Raw genomic sequence first — 21,261 nt, forward strand, 5'->3', positions numbered from 1 at the left:
CCATTGCCGAAGCACAACACCTTAATCTCAGTGGGTTTAGGACTGATATCTGGTTGTTTTGATAGATTTTCTTCTATGAAATAAAGCAGTGAGATGCAGAACTTTTATCCACCTGTGAAACAACATGTGCACTGCAGAAACAAAACACTCCCATACACATACAGTACTGTTGTAGAATAAACACTGTGCAAAGTTTCACAAAAAAGAAAAAGAAAAACTTTCCAACAAAACCAAACTTTTTACATTTTTTCATTACATTAAGAGAGGAAGTGCCAACAAGTTTAAAACCTAATCCACAATTCCTATTTACTTATTCAATTACTTTAAGTTACTTCCAGTCTACTCTGGTTCATAGGCACAAGGACCCAGCAGAAACAAAAACCCCTCTCACCCTCCACGCCTCCTTTTCCTGCCCTCCCTCTTCCCTCCCCCCAAACCCATGTGCTTTCTGGAGGAGGTGCAGGGAGGTAATTCAACCTCTACCATGAGTGTGTGTGAAAGTATATTGAGAAGGGATCACCAGTGAGTACAGGGTGTTAGGGAACAGAGAGCGAATGATGATGGGTTGAACTTTGGAAAGTGTCTCTCACCTATAAAACAAAACCAAAACAACTAACTGGAGAACATGGAAGACAAAAAGGTCCTCCATTTTGTGCCATCTGGTAAGTTTTACAGGGGTGGAGTGGGGGTGAGAAGGTCTTTCATGGTGCAACCTGAGCCAAATGTGTCAAGCATGTGGAGAGACCCTGTGTGAAGAGTGTGTGTGAGTGTGTACTGATACAATAGTTACAAGATGTTGATAGCATATGTATTGCTGGCATTTGTCTTTAGGCGTGCAATAACTTCGTAATGTTATCGTTTTCTTTTATTTGGTCGCCTCTGTGGGTGCTATTTGAATGTTTAATCTCTTTATATCATTGAAAATGGAAACCACAGAATGTGAGCAAGATGCTTTTATTGCCAGGAGAGCCAGAAAGTTGGTCAATATTTACAATATGGCAGTAAATGGTAGCAGTCATTGCCTGTTTTTACAACAGATCTGAGTTTCTGCATCTGTTTGAAAGCTGTTATAGTAGGTACAGCATCAGTATTGTTGTATTAAATAGGAAAGTTAATCATTTTAAAAACCGTAATGTGTCATGTTAATTCTAAAAGCCTAGTTTGCGCTATGAAACTTATTCTTTTATTGCTGCAAAGTAATCTCCATGTCTTTCCAACACAGAAACTAAATGAAAATGAATTTATACAAATTAACTGTCAAACACTTTAACCCTAATCCTACAGGGCAGTCTTTGTGTTCAGTTTCTCAGTTGTGAGGATTTTTCTTTGTCTCAGTTTCTGACAGTAAATTGAATGTGTTGAACTGTTGGTTTAACCCAAACTATCAATCAATCATTTTAATCGGCAGTTAAGCCATCGCAGCCTCATAATACAAAATACAAATGTATTTCTCTACACTCAGTGCCTTTAAAGGGTTAAAACAGTTCTGCTTGAATTTTCTCAGGTCAGAGATTAAGAAGATTATCTTGCAGAAAAATGTCCAATGTTCTAATCTGGCAAATTTCAAAGCTTCTCACTCTTGTTAAATACATTTTTCTGGTTGAAGTTGATGATAATGAGATTTCAGTAACAACGCTCTCATCACAGATGCTGCATCAAACCTAAAATTTCTCTGTTTGTTGTTACTATTTTCTTCACATTAAGAACTGATTTTTATCCACTAAGGCCTTAATATGATTAACAAGAATTAAACTATTTGAGCCTCTGAAGGATCTTTGTATAGCGACCAAGCACAACAATGTAATTACGAAACCAGATCACCGTTTTTCAGAAACATTATTGATAACAACTCAACTAAAAATGATTTAAAATGTACAGTAGCTGATCTCTACACCCCTGAAAATTGTGAATAATTTGCAGTGTTTTTCCACAACAGAACTTAACACATACAATATTTCTACACTTAATTCAGATCATTGCCCCAATGCCCCACAGCTGGTCTGGTCAACCTCAGCAGATCATAAACCCACATCTTTTGCACTCTGGCATCTTTCTTTGGCCCCCAATTAGTGGCCGATCTTCAAGTATCCATTTTTTATTGACCAACCGACTCTGAACAACCTCCATGATTGACTCAGACCTACTGAAGGTAGTTTATGAACTATGAGCTGACAATGACAATGCTGTTTCTAGGTTAGATAGCACTAACCACCATGATGTGTTTTGAGAAGTAGCTTGGGCTTGGTTGGTTTGCATTTTAATAAAAGGAACAGAAGTTTCTGGTGTCTATAATAATGTCGACACTGTATGTGTGACCTCCTCAGGGATCACTCTCATGTCCATTGCTCTTTAGACTGTGTGTGCCGTCTCACACAAAGCTATCATCATTATACTGATGACACACAGTTGCACCTTTCCCCAGGAGACTTCAGCTCAGTTAAATCACTGCCTGAGGGACATAAACACTTGGATGCCCCCCAATGTCCTCCAGCTTAATTATAATAAGTCAGGTCCTTGCTTTTCATCACTTCAAGACTACCCAGAATAAGCGGTGCCTTGTCTCAGACATGCATTTATAACTTGTTGGTTGGTCTATAAGACCTGGGCAGAGAATAGCTAATCAAATTAAAGGTTTCAGAGCTGACAACTAAATTTTACCGCCAGCTACTCTCTGACATTGTCATTCAGTATGAACCCTTGGTCCTCAGGCTCAGGCCTTTTGCTATGGCAGATAATAGTGCCTCTTTCCTGTTTTCATTAGTCATACCATTTTAAAGACACATTTATTCTCCACTAGAATGAAATGTGCTACAGGAATAGATGTGGCAGTGCTTTCTTTTTTCAAAACATGACTGGTTCTCAGAGGATTAGAGCCATGTCACAGAAATGTCTTTAACGTCTGAATGAAAAGATGTGTACTTTAGCTAGTAAAACACAAGTTGTGTGACTGTGGTTACTGTTGGTCCGGTAATCATATCCACCATGGTGGATAAACAAACACCAGGCCGTCTTTGAGGTCTTGAAGTGGAATGAGCTGTGGTTCCTCCTTCCTGTTATTTGCTTTATTTCGATACATGAATGTGTACATTGTGACCTACAGTGTATACACTGTTCATGGTACAGCTGTGCACACCCTGCAAATTAGGTCTTGATAAGACTGACTGAGCTTAAACGTTAGATACAAGTGAAACGTATTTCATATCAAAGAACACAACAGGCACAAACATGAAATGCAGGCCTTAGTATTTAAAAGAAAAACTTCAGTGACCCTTGACTATTATGGACACCATGTCCCTTTCTCCTGTCTGCCAGTTTGACCTTGTACAGTTCAACAGTTTAACAAAGTTTCAGATTTGTAGCTCAGAGCAGTTGTTTCCAAAGACCCAACAAGGATTCTTCTGTTTCCTATTGCTCAAGGACATCCTCTGCCAACAGATAGCAGGATGGCAGGGATTAATAAAACATCCCTTAGGCTTAAAGTCAGCTCAAGAGGAGGATAATGGGAAAATGAATACATTTAAAATATGACCGTGCTCTTTTGGAAATGTAAACAGATACATTTTTGCCAACTGATATCCAAACACACACATTTGACAAACTAGATTGCTACTATAACCCAAGCTGACAGTGAAGAGCTGCTATATAGGTAGAGTGGGCTCAGCTTGTGACTGATGTTCAACATGAGGCATCACAATCTTATAGAGAAGAGAAAAAAGACGGATATTGGTATAAAAATCCCAAATGTATGTCCTATAAATTCGATGATAACTTGTCTAGAACTGCATCAGAAATTCAACAAAGCACGTAGAGGGAAATTAGAGTATTTTGAGGGGTAGCTTCAGTGTCAAAGTTTCCGGTGTGGGGAAACCTGAGGCATGACTTACACCGCTGTAACTGTCAACACCATCAGACTGCACTGTAAGCACGAGGAAGTGAGGAAACAGGAAACCCACCAGGAGCCATGGTAACCATACTGGCCTGCAAAAAAGACTATAAAATATGATGTCTGACAGATTTCACTGTAACTCTCAGTAGTGAGTGAACAGTGATGGCTGGAGAAGAGCAGGTGAATGCTGGCAGACTGACTCTCCTGTCAGATTTCGAAGCACATGTGTCAGTTATCTCTTCACGCAACTTCACATCTGGAACTGATGAGAAAAGTGTGTGGTGTTCAGAGGCATCCAGGGTATGATATCATCGATCCTGTTCATGATAAGATACAGTCGAAAGGATTCACAGTAAACTTGACATTTGTCTTTATGAGACAGGACTGTTAAGCAGACTAAATCATCCTCCTCACACCCGGCTCTGGCACAAACAGCTCGCTGCACAAGCTGCGCGGCACCCTGTTGTCTGTACTGACTCTTGCAAAGAGGGGGAGGCCTGGGAATGTTTCGTTTAATCTGCTTTGAGATATATCCTTGCCCAGGAGCCCCTGGAGCCAAACTCTGCCTGAGGCAAGGAAAAGCTCATCCGTATAGCCACAGCAGTGTCTCAGAGATACATGACCGCCTATACAAACATCAGACACAGCTGGTGTCAGATTTTTGTCTCAACTGAGCGTGAAGGGGGTTGTTATATTTTACTGTCTACTTCAGTATCTCCATATGGCATCTGCGCTCTTAGTTTTACGCCACACAGTGTGTCACATCACTTTAAAAAGGTCTTTAAAGTCTAATGAGAGTCAACAAACTGTTATGGATGATTATTCTACTTTTTAGCATTTTATTTCTGTTTACACAATCTCCGTTTGTGACAGGAGGAGTGGATATTTTTCCTGCAGGCTACAAACCTGCTGCTGAAAGCTCCCTGGCTTTGTCGTGTGAAGCTGTTAAGTAGAGAAGAAGAAACAGGGTCATACTGTGTCGGTCCTCATGGAGTCCAGTTTCACACAGTTTTATCGCCATGTGCTGGCCAATTTAACTGTGTCAAACATATCCATGCAAACATATTATTAAACAGCAGTTCTGCAATGGAGGAACTTGTGCTCTTTCATTCATGTGCTAATATTTAAGATGGATGGTGTAAGTGTGCCAAGGTGGACTAAGGGTCTGAAGCACGGGAATATGTCTGATTTAACTTGACATTCGCTGCGTTTCTTTTCCCATCTCTTTACTCTTTACTCTACAATGGACACAAAATCAATCAGTCAGTTAAACACTCACCATATGTATGGTTTTACGTCCAGAACAAACACTTTGAGTCACTCACTGTTGAGGACGACAAGGACAGAAAAAAAAGCATTAGCATCCTGAATTAAATCTCAAAATTAAAGCTGCAACTACCAACATTTTCATATTAAAAATGGGTTGACGAGAGGGGCGGTGCGTGGCGCAGTGGTTAGAGCAGCCGCCCCATGTTGAGGCTACAGTCCTCACCGCAGGCGGCCCCGGTTCGAATCCCGCGTCGGGCAGACCTTTCCTGCGTGTCATTCCCCCTCTCTCTGCCTCCCCCTTTCCTGTCTATCTCTACTGTGTACTATCAAAAAAAGCCAAAAAATATACTTAAAAAAAATGGGTTGACGTGACAGAAGTACAAATAAATATCACCAGCTCTGTGGAGCATTTTAACATCTTTAAGTAGATTGTTTTGGTTTTATTTCCCCTCTGCAAATGAACTGTCCTGATCTGTGTTGCTTCAGTGTTACAGATGTTCAGCAGCACATATCTCAAAACTCACCGCCCAGCATGGAACAGCAGACACAGTTATCAACGAGCAATGACTACAGATGCTAATGTTGCCCCAAATCTGCTCCATGTGTAAATAAGCCAGTGTTTGCCAACATGTCCTGCCATGTCTGCTTTAGACAGTGATACTATATTAGCATGTTTTTTTTTTTTTACCACTCTTACTGCATCCTCCATGTGGTGAGGTGTTCATGAATACTGCTTAGAAAGTTTTCTTTCCTGTTCAGTCCTAATTTGCTTTTAAGATGCTAACCTTTCTGTAAAGTGATTGATAATTTAGCAAGTCAATAAATCTGAGTTAATCTGTCTTTTCTCCTCGCCCACAGAAGATCCATCTAAAGGGAGGTCCAAGAATGGATATGTTTTCCAGGAGATGGGTGCGTAGCTGCAAAAACACATATATAATTTACTTGCTTTTTCTCAGCATAGATCTTTTACTCTTTCATGTACTTGATATGATCAGTGTTGGAAAACATGAATCAGTTTTATTTCCCTTCAGGAATCTGGAGATAACGCACGTTAATTTATTACTGCAGTTATTTATGCTAATGCCAATGTTTCTTGCAGCTCACTGATGACCCATTTCACATGCTGGTGAGCACAGCCAGTCCCATCGCTGTGTGTTGAGAGGTTAATTAATGGGTAAATAACGAACCAGATGATCTCAGAGTCAATGATGGGGAGAGGGAATATTCATAGCTCAAAGCTTCGCTCATGAAGGGTTAAGGTTAATTCTCCGATTCCACGGGCTGGTTCCTCTCAGTTCATAAAACTCATACTCAAGGTGGCATATTTATCTTTTATACAATGAAGGAATTTACGAGGGGCTGCTATTGTTATATTGCTGCATGTCTGGTTTAAGGTTTTTTTTTATTGCGCATCTCTCCCTCCCTCTTGCTGTGTTCTTGTCAACAGATGGCCTCCCTTACTGGAGACACTGTTAATGTGGCTAGCATCGCATCATAACCTTGACACAAAGAACAGTTTTATCTCAGTGTGCCTTATCGCTATCAGGCCATAACTGAGGCTGCGAAATGGTCTTTATTATTTTCTGTTTATGTTATGTGGTTCGCTTGGCTGTAAGTGAATTTGAACAAAGCACAGAGCGGTTTCTCCAACACGGAAAGTTCTCGGTTGAATTCAGAGTGCTGTATGTTGTAGAAAAACACTTGTGTTTTCTCCACAGAGCTGCAGGATGGGGAGCAGGAGAACTGTGGCCCAGAGCCGGCTGCCACTCACATCTATGAGACCCCGATCCAGATCAGTCTGTCTGGTATGTAGTGTGTGTTGTTAAGTATTATGCTTAAACATGTGTGGGACTTGTTCTGAGAATAAATATAAGTCTCGGTCTTTCATCTGTTGAAATTAACAACTCATCACATTGGTTTGCTGTTTGGTAATATCCTCCTCTAGTGACTTTCATCGTCTGAGTGTAATTTAAAGCCTCTGCAATTAGGAAACCCTGAGTGCCAGCTCTGATTCACTGAGCCAGGATAACTGAGACATGAACTTCATGGAAATGAACTGGCAGCCAGTGCTCCCTATTAACCGTTAATACTCGAGAGAACTACTACTGTGTTTTACTTAGCGCCGGTGCTAACATTAGAAATGCTAAGAAATTAGGGGAGTAGGGATTAGGGTGAAAGATTTGGTGTTGAAAATTTAAGCAGTGTGTGCGAGTAAATATTTACTTAGCTGAGTTCATTGTGTTTCTCTCTCTCTCTTTATTTGCAGATCCTGAGGGCTCTGGATTTGGGCTTTTAAACACAACAAGAAAAGTGAGGCACCGTTATGTGTTATGCCACAATCATCCTTGAAGAAAACCTGCATTTTTATTGCTTCCTTTGCATTTTATTGAACCACTGATTATGCAGCCTAGAAAATATTATACTTGCCGTCTACTTTATGTTAAAGAAACCACCTCCTGGTTTAGTTATAGCTCCCAGCAGTGCCTCATATCCCTATAATTACGAGCCAGACCTCAGTTGCTAGATGAGACCTGTGCTACATTTCAAAGCATCAGTTTTGCAATGAGAAGGATGCAGAGGTTTTGAGCAACTGCTGGGCACTGGACTAAATCAGAAGGCGAGCCTTTAACATTTCACCTATTATTTGCACCAGGACGTAATTACACCATCAATCATATTCACTTTGTTCTTGGCTCCTACCAGTATGTGAAGCCAATGAACTTCCAGGAGGAAGTGCGCGCCCACAGAGACCTGGACAGCTTCCTGGCCCAGGCGAGCATCCTTCTGGACGAGAGGGCTGCCACACTAGACGAGGTCCTGAGGCGAATGTTAACCCATGTGGTAGAGGACGGTCTCGGGAGCTGCGACGTAGACGAAGTCATGAACTCATTGTTCACAGATGCTGGGGGAAAGGAGTTTAATGGTGAGCAAAAGACTGTAGAAATACATTTAAAGTCACCTTTACATAAAATGTGTGTTACTTGATGTAACACACACAGTCTACATTTTTATGCTTCACAGTTCACCTTCTGTCTGAGACCATTCAGGGTGTGACTGCTACTTCCACTGGCATTCGATACCAGCAGTCCTGGCTTTGTATTCTGTGAGTTTACCTCCAATAATATTGATGTGAAAGGAGCTACTTTAACCAGTTCTTTAAGCTTCTGCATCAGTGCCTCCCGATGAGTTCATTTGACTGTGCAGGGACAAAACACGAAAACTATTTTCATTGGAAAAGTAATTTTGTCAAAGGGAGTCTCTAACATACACCTGCCAATACAAAAATGCTGCAGAATCAATCATTTATGCAACATCGATGAAAAAATGAACAGATTTACTTTCAATTCAGCTCCAACGTGAGGTCCCTGCAGAGGCGTCATGTCTGTGTCGCCCGCCTGGACAGACCGCAAAACTGGGGGGTCAACTGCTGCGAGGCTCGCTACGTCATCCTCATCCTGGCTCCTCCCAGAACGGTAACTCTGTTCAAAACATTTAAACCAATCTGCAGAAAATTAAGTAGCATTTATTCTGACAAACTAATTTTTAAAAACTAAAAACGAGAAGTTCACTGTTTCCAGACTGTCAAATATAAATATGAGCTTGTTTGTTGATCCTTCTATAATATATTGTGTTTGCATTTTACTCTTTTTCTAAGTTAGAACAAACTATAAGCAGTTAATCAGAACAATAACTGAGAATTAAAATAATCAGGTCTTCTGAAGTGTATTCTGGGAGACTGAATGACTGTTTGGGGTTTGGATCTGGCTCCATCAGCTTTAACCATAAGCTTTCTGTAGGATCAAATGTGACTGAGACTGGTGAAAAATACGTCAACCTTTTCTTCATTTGTGTTTAGAAAAGCACCAAGACGGCCATCGAGCTGGGTAGAACATTTGCCACGATGTTCTCAGACATTTCCTTCAGACAGAAACTCCTGGAGGCCAAGACCCAGGAGGAGTTCAAACAGGAGCTGGTCTACCAGCGACAGCAGCTCTCCGTTGTCAGCGAGAAGCCGGTCGAGGAGGAAGTGGACAATTCAGATCCACGCAAAGGCAAATCACTTGAGGTGTGAAAGTAGAGCAAAGTTGCAGATGTAAAACAGACACAGGCTCTGGGTCGTGATCAGAGCTGAATTCATTCATTCAAGCTGCCATAAAACACGGGTTATTAGTCACATATAAGAACATCGGTGATGCCAAAAAGCATTAACCTAGAAAAGTGAACATAACACAATACACAAACGTAACAAAGCATACCTACTTATAAAACAAGCATTTATACTCTCTACTGACTGCTAAGCACATGTGGAGACCACCCTTGTGTTTTCCCACTCCATCCAGGCACATAAAGACGCGGTGCAGTAAAGTAAAAGTAGTTGAGCATTATTATCCTGTTTCCACACTTTATCAGTCAGGCCGGAGGAATGAGAAGCAGGTGGGCAACAGATGACACGCTGCCAAGGCTGCCATGGTTCTTCTGGCGGCAGAATGTGCGCAGCTCCATGTAATGATAAAAGTACTTCATTATGTGCAGTGTTTAAATAAAGGGGAGATGTGTGTGTTCTGCAGGGGGGGGGGGCAGACAAATACTGCCTGACACAGAGAGCGTCATGTATCAGGGCTGTAAAAGACTCAAGTTAACAACAGGTTGTGGCTACACCTGATATTTAAAAACAACATTCAAGTGTAATTGACTGCAGCCTTAAAGAGATAGTTCAACATTTTGGCAAATTGGCCCACTGCCATAATCCCTATATAGTCCAGTAATTTTAGGCCAAAAAAGGGGTCAACGTTAAACAAACTGCAACAGAAGCAAACTCAACTTATTTTGTATCCTCAACATGTCCTGATTGAGGGAAAAAAAAGCCCCGAAGAATCCCATTAGGGGAAAGTTTTGAAAAACACCCAAACATATCCCATTTATACGCATATAAAAAAAAATTTCACATGAATAGGGTAAAATTTTTAACCTTTAGATATCTCCATGAAAATGACTGTTTTTTTGAAGTTTTTTGAAATTCTTTGTTAACATGAGCAAATTTGCATAAATCTGCATACATTTGCATAAATTGCACCGTTTTGACGGCGCATGTATATATGAAGTTGCTGTGGTGGTACCGGCATGGAAATTGGAGTGAGTTGACTCCATCGGTCAACCGACAAGTTGACCACTTTAAATTTCAAGATGACTGTAATTTTTCAAGACAGCCACATCCTTAGTAGAGCAGGTATGACATGCTCCATCTCTATTAATGCTCATGGGCCTAAATTGGTTCCATTCCTTAAGCTTTTTAACTGTAATATTAACAAGATTGAACAAGACATTTTCACCTGCTCTACCCAATGTTTAGATCAGGTGCTGTATATGCAAATTATCCATACGTAATTGGATTATGCACTGTTGGCTCATGTCATACCTGCTCTACTAAGGATGTGGCTGTCTTGAAAAATCAACCAAAACCCGGCCATAGCAGCGTATTTCAGTTTGTGCGAATCAGGGGATTTTACAGTCATCTTGAAATTTAAAGTGGTCAACTTGTCGGTTGACCGATGGAGTCAACTCACTCCAATTTTCATGCCGGTACCACCACAGCAACTTCATATATACATGTGCCGTTAAAACGGTGCGATTTATGCAAATTTATGCAGATTTATGCAAATTTGCTCATGTTAACAAAGAATTTCATAAAACTTGTAATACATTTTTTGTTTGTCTTAATGTAAGTAATCAACTCAGTAATTTTCATGGAGATATCTAAAGGTTAAAAAATTTACCCTACTCATGTGAAAAAAATGTTTTATATGCGTATAAATGGGATATGTTTGGGTGTTTTTCAAAACTTTCCCCTAATAGGATTCTTCGGGGCTTTTTTTCCCTCAATCAGGACATGCTGAGGATACAAAATCAGTTGAGTTTGCTTCTGTTGCAATTTGTTTAACCTTTTCTCATAAAATGACTGGACTAATAGTCATAGCAGTAGGTTTGTTACCTTTAATTGTCGGTGCAAGCTATTTTTAGAACGGCGGAGCAGAGCTACGAGCTAATGGGATTTCTTGGTTTCCCTCATCACATCAAATACACAATCCAACAACTCCAAAACGCTCTGGTGGACAAGTTGTGATCTGCACATTCACCACGCTATGAGATAATAACGGAACGTCATGAGACAGAGTTGTTTTTGAGGTAAATTCATGCAAAACCGCTGATGCGTGTTCCTGTCGGGGACAGTTTTTCAGCAAGCAGTCTTTGCATTTACTTCTAAAACAACTCTGTCTCGTAACGTTCTGTTATCTCATAGCGTGGTGAATGTGCAGGTCACAACTTGTCCACCAGAGCGTTTTGGAGTTGTTGGATTGTGTATTTGATGAGTTTGATGAGTGAAACCAAAAAATCCCATGAGCCTCCGTAGCGTAGCTCTGAGCAGCTCGTGGCTCTGCTCCGCCGTTCTAAAAATAGCTTGCACTGACAATTAAAGGTAACAAACCTACTGCTAAAACTATAGGGATTATGGCAATGGGCCAATTTGCTAAAATGTTGCACTATCCCTTTAACTTTTAGTCTATGCTGCTGGTTCAAAATTGTATAATATGAAAAAAAGTGAATATAGGCCAGTTTCTTTAATTTAAAAAAAGAATTATTAAATGCATTCAAATGTATGAAAATGAATGCATTTTCTCAGGTTGTGGAGTCTTTTCCCAACTTTTTCTTACTCTCAAAAGTTTTGAGTCAGATGAATATTTCAACACAAGGTTGCGCTCAGACCACCTTCAGCACCGTGGGAGGAAAAAGGTCCCACAGTCACTTCAACGGGGGCCGCTGCGTCAGCACAGCGGGGGTCTTAAGGCTGATTCCAGCAGACTCTCTACTCCAGCAAAAAAGTTGGAAGCTCCCTCGACTTAGTGTCAGCTCAGCTGCTCTTAACTTTGATGTTTTCATTACCACAAATTAAAAAAAAAAAATTGTGTGGTGTATGAAAATCAGGATGAGAATGTTAAGTGGAGCTGTTTTGTAATGGACCAGTTTGGATTTGAAGGTTTGGCTGATGCGCTGTGAGACTTAGGTCTGCTGCAGTGCACTTTGAGAGCACATAACAACCGTCTGAGGGTGTTTTATTACTCTGATTAAATCTTGTACAGTAAGGACAAAGCCGAGTCGTCTGCTTTGTTGAAACATTGGCTCTCTGGCAATGAGAAGAGGCCTCTGTCACTTCTGTTGCTCTTTAGCTCATCCTGACACAGATTTATGCAAATTCATGTGCACAGACAAAAGACGGAAATGTTTTTGATTCCATGCTTGCACTGCAGAGCTCTCCAACCAGTCACAGTGACACCACTTGAGTTTTTAGTATTGTGACTCCCAGAGCTAAGTACAGTCCTTCCCACTGACTGACACATCCCAGTGGCCCTGACTAAATTCTGTCTTTTCCCTCTCAGTGCAAAGATTTCTTCAAAGCCGGTAAAGGTGTTTATGATGACCTCCGCCGCAGACTCCCCCTCTACCCGTCAGACTTCACAGATGGTATTAACAATATCTTGTAATCCTGCTTCCTAAGTGAACATATGTCTCTTTGGCTGATTTTTTTTTTACTGCTACAAAATCATGAAATGTCTTATTTAAAGCCTTACACTTTATGTTGGTTGTTAAATCTTTAATAACCCTTTAAATAATCCATCAAGGTATAACTGGGAAGGATCGCTGCCTGCTGAAGTACACCACCACCGCTATTTTCCTCTACATTGCCATTCTGCTGCCTGCTATTGCCTTTGGCTCATTGAACGATGAAAGCACAAGAGGGGAGATAGGTATGAAAGTATAGAAGTCTGTCTTCATTGTTTTAATCTGTAACAGCCATCCTACGGCTGCAGGATCACACAACCACTTCACACAAGTATGTGGAATAGGTTGGCGATAGAGAAAAACAAATATCAATAACACTTAATATATTTCTTGACAGATGTTCAGAAGACCATTGTTGGCCAGAGCATCGGAGGAGTTATCTACTCTTTGTTTGCTGGCTCGCCGCTCGTCATCCCACTGACCACTGCGCCACTGGCCATCTTCATAAGTGGTGTGTATTGCGTGCTATTATTTAATAAGGAGAGAATGGAAGCTGCATTATAAAAGTGTTTTCTATTTGCTAATGGGAATTAGTTTCCAAAGAATGTGAATGGAAACATTACAGTACATGCAACTCAACTCAAATCTTAATGATAGTCATTAGGCAACATCAACTCACTCAAGGGAGATCAGGCAACAGGTCACTCTACCTCTGCAACCCTCCCCTGGTTTTCTGATGGCGCCTAATAAGATCTGAATTAACATTTAATCAAATTTCTCTCATTAAGACAGAACTGAGAAGTTTCTCAGCAGCTTTTTTCTTGTTTTTGTTTGGTTTAGCAACATGAAGTATTTACTCGCTGGAAGTGAATAATGGATTTGCATTGATCACAACGCAGCCTTTAAATGAATGATGCAGCTTTGTGTCTACCGCTGTTGTGTATTAAGGCAACAGTCTGTTGACGTTGTACATGATAGCTGGTAATGTTATATAAACTTATATCTGAAAAGAGTTAAGATTTCATTGTAAAAACGTAGGTGTGATTTGGTTCTTTTCTTCTGCCTGTGAGAAGATATTTACAATAGCGCCCTGAAGAATGATTCATCAGTCATTGGCAGCACTTAAGAAGTAAATTTACTGCGAAACTGTTATTGGTGATGATATGGGTGTGTATATTTTAAAGTCATCAGGGGCATCTGTGACGACTACGACCTTGACTTCGACGCTTTCTACGCCTGCATCGGTTTATGGAACAGTTTGTTCCTCATCCTCGGAGGCTTATTCAATGTCAGTCTGCTGATGAAGCTCTTTAAACGGTGAATACACAACACGCACATTCATTACCGTGACATATCACAGACAGAATACTACGTACTGCATTATATATGAAACGAAATACTGAGCTGTGTGGCTGGGCACTGAGGTGAGGTCACTGATAAGACACATGTTATCCTCCTGTGTTCAGCCATAATCATCAATATTGTTTGTATGTACTCCACTGCTATTGTATCCGTCTCTTTGCCTTGAATGAAATGTTATGTCTGTGGCTATTTTTACCAAACACATAACACATGAGTGATCACGCCATGCTTGTTTTCTTGCCATTATCTCCCAGCTCAACAGAAGAAGTCATTGCATTGTTCATCTCCATAGCATTTGTCGGGGATGCAGTGAAAGGCACCGTTAAAAGTAAGTAAAGCCAAGGTCAGACTGCATGAGACGGGTTTTAAACGCTCCTGCAGCAAAGCCATCCCTCCACACTGCAGGGGAAACATCCTGTCTGTCAGTTGTTATTGTTAATGCAGCCCTGCAAACACACATATCCATCACAGGGTCTTTAGAGAGAAGGCAAGCATGAATTCAAACTACCCCTCCCTCCGCTCCCTGTGTGTTGCATTGTAATTTTAATATGGTTCACTCTGTTTAGAGCTTTTTTCACCAGGGCTTATCAGCAGAGAGTAAATTAATGAATGAGCATATGGTGGATTCTTTAGAGCTTTCTGCCTTTCTCTCTTTCCGCCTCAGGCTATTGTAGTTTTCTGCCAAACTACAGCAAACTGAGTAAAGCTTGAATACCGTGCACTGCTCGCCATGCATGACTGCCTGGAAATACACAGTGTAAGAGGGAATTATATTGATGAGGCGCTATAATATGTATGAAGATACCCAGTGTAGTGTGAAATGGACATAAAAGTGTTTTTATATTATATTCGTAAGACCTGATTGTAGTGTAGGTTATGCTAAATGTGCCAAAGGCAAGAATTAATAATAATATGTATATAATAATTCATTAATGAATATATATGGCATATTGAGCTTTCTAGTTTGTGCCTGGTGTCATCTCCTTTTCTTCCCCCTTTCCAGTTTTTGAGCACTTCTACTACGGGCCCGTACTGGCGACAACAAACAGCACGGCGGTGCTTCAGCAGATAAATGAAATTCTAGAGAAGGCAAAGAACCAGACGAATCAAAATGAGACCGAAGGACACATGTCGGTCTTCCTGCCCGAGTCTTTGGTGATATGCACAAGAGAAAGGCCCATCCTCTGCCTGCTGCTCATGTTGGGGACTCTGTGGTTGGGTTACGCCCTCTACCTTATTAAAAGGAGGTATGCTCATTTATTACACCTCACAGGAACAGTTTGTCATTTTTGGAAATATGCATGCTCCATCTACTGCCAAAAGTTAATGAGAATATTGATGACACTAATATCAGTTGTTGGAGAGGTCGTTGCCCCTGGATGAGGAGTCTTTGTGCTACACTGAGCTGAACAGCTGCTGACTGTGGCTGCACATTTACCATGAACAATTACAACAGGAGCGTCCATCTTCTCATCTAATTCTCTGCAAGAAAGCAATCACCGTTTTCTTTACTTTTACTTAAGAGGAAAGTAGCAATACCACAGTGTAAAATTACCTCATTACCGCCAGCAGAAAGTCAGCCTTTGAGAGCAGCATTATCGAGAAACTTATCAAGAAACTCATTCTGTGAATTTCAAACATGATGGAAAACCCTCAAAACTTCAGAGAACTGTGAATAAAGTTCAATTTATAGGAACAGAGCATATATAGAAAACCGGCATTATTAAAGCACTGAAGAACATTAAATGTCAATGTCTAATTATTCTAAATGGACGATGAATTAGGCATTTTTACTGATCACACTGTTGGGACTGTTCACCACATACATATCAAAATGCATATTTTCTTAACTACTCATTTGTTTTGAATATAAAATCATAATCTGCAACGGAGCTAGCAACTGTCAGAGATGACTAGAAGAATAAAGATTATAATATTTCCCTTTGAAATGCATTGCAATCACTGCTGAAAAATAACATTTTACTCCAGTTGAACTGAATGTGCTTGTACTTGTAGTTTAATTTTGTGCTACTTTATACTAGTACTCATCTGGAAGATTGTTATTACAATTCATTCACATTTACATCTGATGTGTATACAACAAATTCAAAGACTACACAGTGAATAAACAAATTACAATCAGTTCCAGCTCAGCCAGCTACATCTAAATGCTGCTGACATGTTGATGCAACAATGCAACAGTAATGTAAGGACCAGTTTTGCTTAATGAGAACAAGCAATGAAAACATTTATAGTCTTTTCCTCATGTAAACATCTCAAAGAAATACTTACATTACATTGTAGAGCTGCTTCTTTAACTACAGTTAAGGATCTGAGTATTTCACCCAACAGTGAGTTTTATTATAAAGTATACTATTAGATGAAAGTGATTTGATATTAGTAGTACTCCCCATCTGTGCCTATTACCTACATATTTACTCATATGAAGGTAGGAGAAAAAAAAAAATCACATCCCAGGAGTCAGAGTGAAGGTTACAAATCACGCACAATGATTTCCCCCCTTAAGGTATAATAATGTAATACACGAGGTAGATAAATGTGACTATGTGTATTCCCATGTCTGACTCCTTCGATGTCATTGCTCTTTCCCCCTCAGTGGCAAACCTTCAGTGCCAGACATGGATAATTTTCAAAAAGAGAGAAAACCCACTGTAAATACTGTAGTTGAACTTGCAGAATTTATTACATCAGAGTTGCAAAAGAGAGGAAATAAGCGTCTCTCTGTTTTCCCACAGCCCGTATCTGAATGACAAGATCAGAGAGGTGGTGTCTGACTGTGCTCTACCCATCTCGGTGGTGATATTCTCCTTCATTGGCTCCTACCTTTTCCTTGACATACAGCGTGAGTACAGAGCTTTCAAAATAAAACAATTGACAGAAGACTACCCTTGAGACTCAAAGTCACAACCTTGGTGGGGAACAACTTACATTGTTCATAAAATCCTTTCTTAAAGTGGAAATATTTGTTTCCAGTGTGTGCTGTTGTTTAGAGTGGGTCAAGGACAAAGAGTTGAAATACTTTGAAAAACTTAGCTTCCTAGCAGGGGTGATTATGATTCAAGGATTTATTTTATCATTGTAGGTGCATCTGTTTCTTTCTTTTGCAAAAGGTATTAAAAAACAATGTTTTAAATGTTTACATTCTTCTGTGTTGTATGTTCCTATTAGTGCCTGTGTTCAGTGTCCACAATGGCCCAATCTTCAGATTCCCTCCATTTGACAAGCTGTCTGGGATGAACACACTGAGTGCGGTCGGTCTGGGTTTCCTACTTGCTTTGCTCATCTTTATCGACCAGAACATCGTCATCTCACTCACACATGTACCAGAACACAAGTAAGACTCGATGATTTTATTTTTGCCGGTCGATAACAATACATTTAACCTGAATTGTGCCGTAACAAGTTTCATTCACAGCAATTCTTGTTTATCTGACAACTGTCTAAGTGGTTCTATTGTATCTTTGTGTCCACTTTTATTGGCAAACACATCCAGTCGTAGCTCATGATTAAGAATAGAAGTGCTGCTGCAGTCTTTCATCGACAAACCACTTGACGCTCGTGTCTGTGAACGTCTGTACCAGGTTGCTAAAAGGCACAGCGTTCCACTGGGACTTAATGCTGACTGGATTCATCAACATCCTCATGTCCTGTCTGGGGTTGCCATGGATGCATGCTGCCTTCCCACATTCCTCCCTGCACGCCCGTCAGCTGGCCAAAGTGGAACAGCACGTAGAGAACGGACACCTCTACACGACGTGAGTAAAGTTAACAAGGACAAAAGGCGAGCAGGGCACTGAAAGGCAGCAGTGAGTCTACACAGCCTTTTTAGCCTCCGTTTAAAAGTTTGGTAAAGATACTGGGCAAGTAAAGTAAAGTGACCTTATCAGAAACACAAGTGTAGTCCACAAAACCTCATCATAAAACAATTTCAGTGTAATCTGTAAGACACTTTACATTCATATAACAAAACAACTTTAACTCAAGGCCCTTTGACAATATCACATACTTTAACTTCGTCTGTATCAAGTCCAATACATACATATATTTATAAGAATGTGAAAAGTTTGACTTAGTTGCTAACTATTCAAATATACTCAAGAGCAGGGTTAATAAATCCTTCATGGATGCGGTTCCTAACCTACAGGTTGTGATTCTGCAGTGCAGTGGCTCCCAAGCCACATCTATGGGGTCAAATTCTTACAGGGATAAGAAAGAATACATTTCTGTCTTTCCTTTGAAGAACTGACCCCCGAACAAATCCTTCAACAGACCATTAAAAGACGGGGGGGGAGGGGATACAGTTGGGTTGTCAGTCATGTCCACACTGAGGCCATTATCTCTGATTAGGGGGTACAAATAGCCATCGCTTCATTTTAAGTGGGTTCTAACCTCTGCAGTGATGAAACACACGCCCTCTCTTACCACATAACAAGTGTACTTTCATCCGCCCGCCTGCCGCAGAATCGTGAGTGTGAAGGAAACGCGACTGACCTCGCTGGTGGCCAACATCCTGATCGGCCTGTCTGCCTTCATGCTGCCCGTTCCTCTGCAGTGGATCCCCAAGCCCGTCCTCTACGGCCTCTTCCTCTACATCGCAGCCACGTCGCTCGATGGGAACCAGATGGTGGACCGCATGGCCCTGCTGCTTAAGGAACAGGTGAGCAGAGAAGAAATACAGACACTGTTGTATGATTGGTCGCTCAGTCTGCTAATAGTAAATGCTCCTGTTTGTATCTTGTTCAATAGTTGTGGGTTAAACTTCAAATTTTAGCAGCAACATCAATGGCAACCAGAGGCAGTTTGAAAGTCAATTTCTTATTAAAACTTTTCTCATAGAAATTTCAAATTTTACCTAGAAAAAAAACAACAAAAAAACAGCTGTTGGACACATTCTTCATCTTGTAATGACCCATTGAGCTAGTGAATTAAGTAGAAAATACACACAATAACAATATATTATGAAAATGAGCTGATTAAAAAACAATGTACATTTTATTTGCAAGTCTTCTTACAACCAAGTGTCCCACCTCTCTGTCTAGACGTCGTATCCTCCCACCCACTACGTCCGCCGTGTGCCTCAGAGGAAGGTCCACTACTTCACAGCGCTGCAGATGATCCAGCTCATCATCCTGTGTGCGTTTGGGATGTATCCTCTTCCCTACATGAAGATGGTCTTCCCCCTTCTCATGATCCTGCTCGTCCCTATCAGGTGAGTTGACCCACACCAACAGGGGGCAGAGTGGGACCAGGGAAAAACCAGCACAGCGCTACAACGTCTGACATTAATCTGACATTCATGCTGAGCTGTTTTTAGAGGGCCACTCCACTGCTCTAGTCACAGGAGGGGCTCTCAGCGTGAACCCCGCTGAATAATGCACTATGAGGCTTTGGTAGGAGCCTTCTGACGTCTGAGAAAATAACCCAAGTAATATCATCAGTGTTACCTCAGATCCAGCTCAGAGAAATGTTCAAATGGAAAGAACGTGTCTCAAAGTGTGAGAGTGGAGTTTGAAACGGGTCGCTGTGGAGAGATACTGTCAGGCTGCATTAACCTGATGTGAGCCAGGGCCTCAGACTTTAATGCATCAACCTTTCATTATAAACAAATGTGTGTCTTTCAAGTCCCCGAATCTATAGATGTGAAATAATAAATGGCTAGCTGACCACTTCATTGAATATAGTCCAGTAATTGTCTCCATGGGGATTTACATTGTTGAGCACAGACATGAAGTACTTTTTCAGTACGGGATATTTTCATATGTATATTTCTACATTCATTCAGCTGCTCTATAGGATTGTACAACATGTTGCATTGTTAAGGATAAAAGAATCCAACAGGATATTAAATATTTAAATGATTAACTCCACCCCAGCAACTTTAAAATGTTAATTAGACATTACTGCATTACCATTAATGATCAAATAGTTTTATATAATACTATAACACTCACACGGCTCATTATTCTGCATGGGGCACTTTAACTTTTAATCATTTAATCATTTTACGTTCACTTGGGGAAACTTTCAGTGCAGGACTTCAAGTATTTTTAGAGCTGCTGAATAAACAATCTGAACATTGGGAGGATCTTCTGTGTGGTCGTTTTGCGGTTGCTTAAAAACTGCCTAAACTGCTGTTTTGTTTTGGGTTTTTCTTATTTTTTTCCAAGGAGATTTATCCTTTTAGCTTCTGTTTCCATGTAAATAATGCATGTGACTTTATCATGTATTATCTCTGTGTTTTATCTCAGGACCAGCTTGCTTCCCAGAGTAATCGACGCCAAGTATCTGGATATCATGGATGCGCAGCACATGTAGAACAACACAAACCGCAGCGACAGGGAAACAGACTCAGAACTCAAAGATGGTGTTAACAACTGAATGAAATGCATTTGGACTGCAAGACTTCAATGCAAGCACTCTGCTGGTAACCAGACCACCATGTACACTGCTCGTTTCCGTTCTCACTGTTGAACACAAATGCACCATCTGATTTTAATATGTTACATTCCAACATCTTGTATGGTATTGAGTGATTTCCACTGTTTAGCTTCTCTTTTTCACACACACACACACACACACACACACACACACACACACACACACACACACACACACACACACACACACACACACACACACACACACACACACACACACACACACACACACACACACACACACACACACACACACACACACACACACACAGAGAGAGGTCTGTGGTAACTGAAAGGTGCAGGACGTAATGTCAAAGAGTTTTTTGTATATTAAAAAAATGTTAATCATTTCATTTAATTTAAGCAACATCTTGTTTATTATCTGAGAGCTGCTTGGCTGGTGTCCGACCTGAGTTTAAAGTGGGTTTGAACAGGGATGCGAAAATCAGTGTAAGTAATTTTTACCACTGTAGAGAATCCACTTATCACTTAACTGAGAGAAAATAACTTCTCACTGTTGACAAGATGCCAAGTGAAGTGTCACCTCACACTGGAAAGGTTTTATGAATTAATTACATATTGTAAATAAACAAATATCAATATCAATTAATGACACTAAAGCCAGATGTAATAAAGATACATGTTACAATAGGTCAGAGAAAGACATACAACATGATGTATGTCATTATAAATATAACTGGTTTTGTGCATTGCAGTGTTGGGATTGAA

At 40.5% G+C, this 21,261-nt stretch overlaps 1 protein-coding gene across 1 annotated transcript; it reads left to right on the plus strand.

Moving 5' to 3' along the window:
- Window positions 1–483: 483 nt before the first annotated feature.
- LOC310993056 (solute carrier family 4 member 11-like) lies at window positions 484–20,659 on the plus strand. The gene is made up of 20 exons (XM_083981322.1): window positions 484–662; window positions 6,014–6,064; window positions 6,874–6,960; window positions 7,422–7,465; window positions 7,859–8,078; window positions 8,177–8,258; window positions 8,505–8,628; window positions 9,012–9,221; window positions 12,589–12,673; window positions 12,832–12,957; window positions 13,110–13,223; window positions 13,897–14,029; window positions 14,329–14,402; window positions 15,078–15,321; window positions 16,831–16,937; window positions 17,264–17,429; window positions 17,677–17,850; window positions 18,557–18,752; window positions 19,135–19,304; window positions 20,344–20,659. The coding sequence occupies exons 1-20, from the start codon at window positions 626–628 to the stop codon at window positions 20,408–20,410; spliced, it is 2,511 nt and encodes an 836-aa protein (XP_083837448.1). The 5' UTR covers window positions 484–625; the 3' UTR covers window positions 20,411–20,659.
- The last annotated feature ends 602 nt before the right edge of the window (window positions 20,660–21,261 follow it).

This window comes from Trachurus trachurus (genome assembly GCF_905171665.1).
Source record: "Trachurus trachurus genome assembly, chromosome: 10".
In the NCBI taxonomy this organism is placed as follows: domain Eukaryota; kingdom Metazoa; phylum Chordata; class Actinopteri; order Carangiformes; family Carangidae; genus Trachurus; species Trachurus trachurus.

Coding starts and splice junctions, on each gene's coding strand:
- LOC310993056 (XM_083981322.1), top strand. CDS start 626: ATGGAAGACAAAAAGGTCCTCCATTTTGTGCCATCTG. Junction 7,466..7,858: donor TTTTAAACACAACAAGAAAA/GTGAGGCACCGT, acceptor GGCTCCTACCAG/TATGTGAAGCCAATGAACTT. Junction 12,958..13,109: donor AAGCACAAGAGGGGAGATAG/GTATGAAAGTAT, acceptor ATTTCTTGACAG/ATGTTCAGAAGACCATTGTT.